The 2,163-nt window shown below is 57.6% G+C and overlaps 1 protein-coding gene across 1 annotated transcript in view; it reads right to left on the bottom strand.

Moving 5' to 3' along the window:
* CAMKV (CaM kinase like vesicle associated) overlaps positions 1–2,163 on the bottom strand; it is an 11,770-nt gene that overhangs the window by 1,683 nt on the left and 7,924 nt on the right. Inside the window, exons 4-11 of the mRNA XM_039837794.1 lie at positions 2,064–2,138; positions 1,748–1,886; positions 1,479–1,599; positions 1,266–1,341; positions 1,032–1,168; positions 793–871; positions 494–581; positions 1–230 (exon numbers count right to left, since the gene is read on the bottom strand). The exon at positions 1–230 is cut by the window's left edge and continues 1,683 nt beyond it. Of these exons, the coding sequence (XP_039693728.1) occupies positions 1–230; positions 494–581; positions 793–871; positions 1,032–1,168; positions 1,266–1,341; positions 1,479–1,599; positions 1,748–1,886; positions 2,064–2,138 (945 nt within the window). The remainder of the gene's footprint in view (positions 231–493; positions 582–792; positions 872–1,031; positions 1,169–1,265; positions 1,342–1,478; positions 1,600–1,747; positions 1,887–2,063; positions 2,139–2,163) is intronic.

The following is a 2,163-nucleotide window of genomic DNA, read 5'->3' on the forward strand; positions in this document are numbered from 1 at the left end:
CTACGGTCTGCAGGGGCTGCATTATCATGCTTTGCAGCAAGAGCAGCATCACCTGCTGTGGCTGAGGTGGCACTGCCCCCAAGGGCTGGGGCAGCTCCACTCACAGCTGTGGCCCCACCTGCAGCCCCGGGAGTGGCAGTGTCTGTGGCTGGGGCAGACTGAGCTGCAGCCGTGCCGGACTGCTCTGGTGCCCGGAGCCGCTTCATGAGGGTGGTCACTCGGACAGCTTTCTGAAAGGAGGATAGCGAGAGAGGCTCAGAGTGGGCTTATGGAAGCTGGATCCATTCCTTGGCGAAGGCCAAACTCAGACCATCCCATGGTGCCCTGATTACCCCAGGGCTAGGGACTCAGATGCTCAGCACACTCACTTAAAATAGTAGCTTATGCCATATAGTGGGTGGAGCAAAGCCTGTGTGTGATGCAGGCAAGAGACTGGGGGTGCCAAAAGGAGCACTTGGGATCAGTCCAGGAAAGAGAGCCATCCAAGCCTTACCTTCCACTTAGCCCTGGCAAAGTTCTTTTCAATCTGGGCACAGACACCATCTTTGATGTTCTTATCAGAAGCAGCATTGCCAGAAATCCTGGAAAGGGTACAAATGTGTCTGGATCCGAGGGGGATAGGCTTTCATGGAGACTCTGCCCAGCCCTTTCCTTGTAAGATCCAGGGATTACCAGGCAGATCCTCTTGGCTGGCTTGAGCTCTGGCTGCCCCCAAACCCCACCCAAGGCCTCAAGGATAGGGGCTGCTAAGGAACTCCAGCCTCTCCTCCCATCCCCCGGGGCCCTGCTCACCACTCATGGGAGATGGCCTCTTCTGCGGTGATCCGCTGATCTTGCTCCACCTCCATCAGCCTGGTGACCAGGTCTTTGGCTGGGGACAAAGCCAGGGAGAGGCTAGGCATGGCACCCCATCTCACTGTCTAGAGGTGATGGATGGGCTGGGGGGTAGGAGCAGAGTCCAGCAGAGCAGGCTGAGAACAGGTCCCCCACACCAATCCTTCACTCTACCCATATGCTGGGCACCTCCTCACCCGCCTGTGAAATATCATCCCAGTATGGAGAGTCAAACTCATAGTCGCCAGCCAAGATCTTGCGGAAGAGATTCTTGTCATGGTTCTCGTAGTCATCTTCCTCCACCTCTTCATAGAAAGGTGGATTCCCTGAAAGCCTGCATGGAAGCCAAAGGGCAAGGTCAGCCAGGAAGGCCATGGACATAGGCCCCCACCCTACCTGGCTGTAAACCTCTTTGCTTGCCATCCACTCACAAGATGTACATGATGACTCCAATGGCCCAGCAGTCCACAGGGCGTCCATACCGCTGCCGACCTACCACCTCTGGGGCTGCAAACACAGTACCAATTGACTGGTCAATATCAGGCCTGGCCAAGCCTGGTACCATTCACACCCACTTCCCCACTACCCAGAGCCACTCCTTGAGGGCTGTCTCCCCACCCTGCCCCTGCCTCCCCTCTGCTTGCCCAGGTACTCAGGGGTCCCACAGGGTTCCTTGATGAGGCCATTCTCTAGCTTAGCCAGGTGGAAGTCGCTGATGACAATCTTTGAGTTCTTCAGCCGGTTGTAATAAACCAGGTTCTCTAGCTGCTCCAGCCAGGAATGACATATGGGTGGGCAGAGAAAGACTCCATGAAGTGAGGACTTCAGAGGCTAGACCGAGGCCCCAAAGTGCTTCCCACCCCAGCCCCAGGCCAGCTGCCAACAGACCCTTTGACCACGTTCCTGGCCTCACCTTGAGGTTCCTGTGCACGATCTTGAGTGAGTGCAGGTAGGCCACGGCCTCCAGGACCTGCCGCACCACGTTGCTCGTGTCTCGTTCCGAGTAGTAGCCCTGGTCCAGGATCCAGTCAAACACCTCCCTCCCCGTGGCCCTGAGGGACACCAGCCCCTGAGCCCGGTTGTGGGCGGGATTGGGGGTGGGGCAGGAGCACTTGGGCAGGCTGCCTACACCAGCTAGCTGGCTGGGCAAGACCTGGGACCTCAAGGGTCCAGAAAGGGGGCTGGCCGCAGAGGGTAGAGGAATCCTGGGACCCCAGGCCCACACTCACAGCTCCAGGAAGATGAAGTACTCCTTGCGGGTCACAAACACATCCACCAGTTGCAAGATGTTGGGATGTTTCACCCTGGCAGCAGAGAGAAGAGCCAACA

This window comes from Pteropus medius, unplaced genomic scaffold (assembly GCF_902729225.1).
Source record: "Pteropus medius unplaced genomic scaffold, Ma_sr-lr_union100, whole genome shotgun sequence".
Lineage (NCBI taxonomy): Eukaryota > Metazoa > Chordata > Mammalia > Chiroptera > Pteropodidae > Pteropus > Pteropus medius.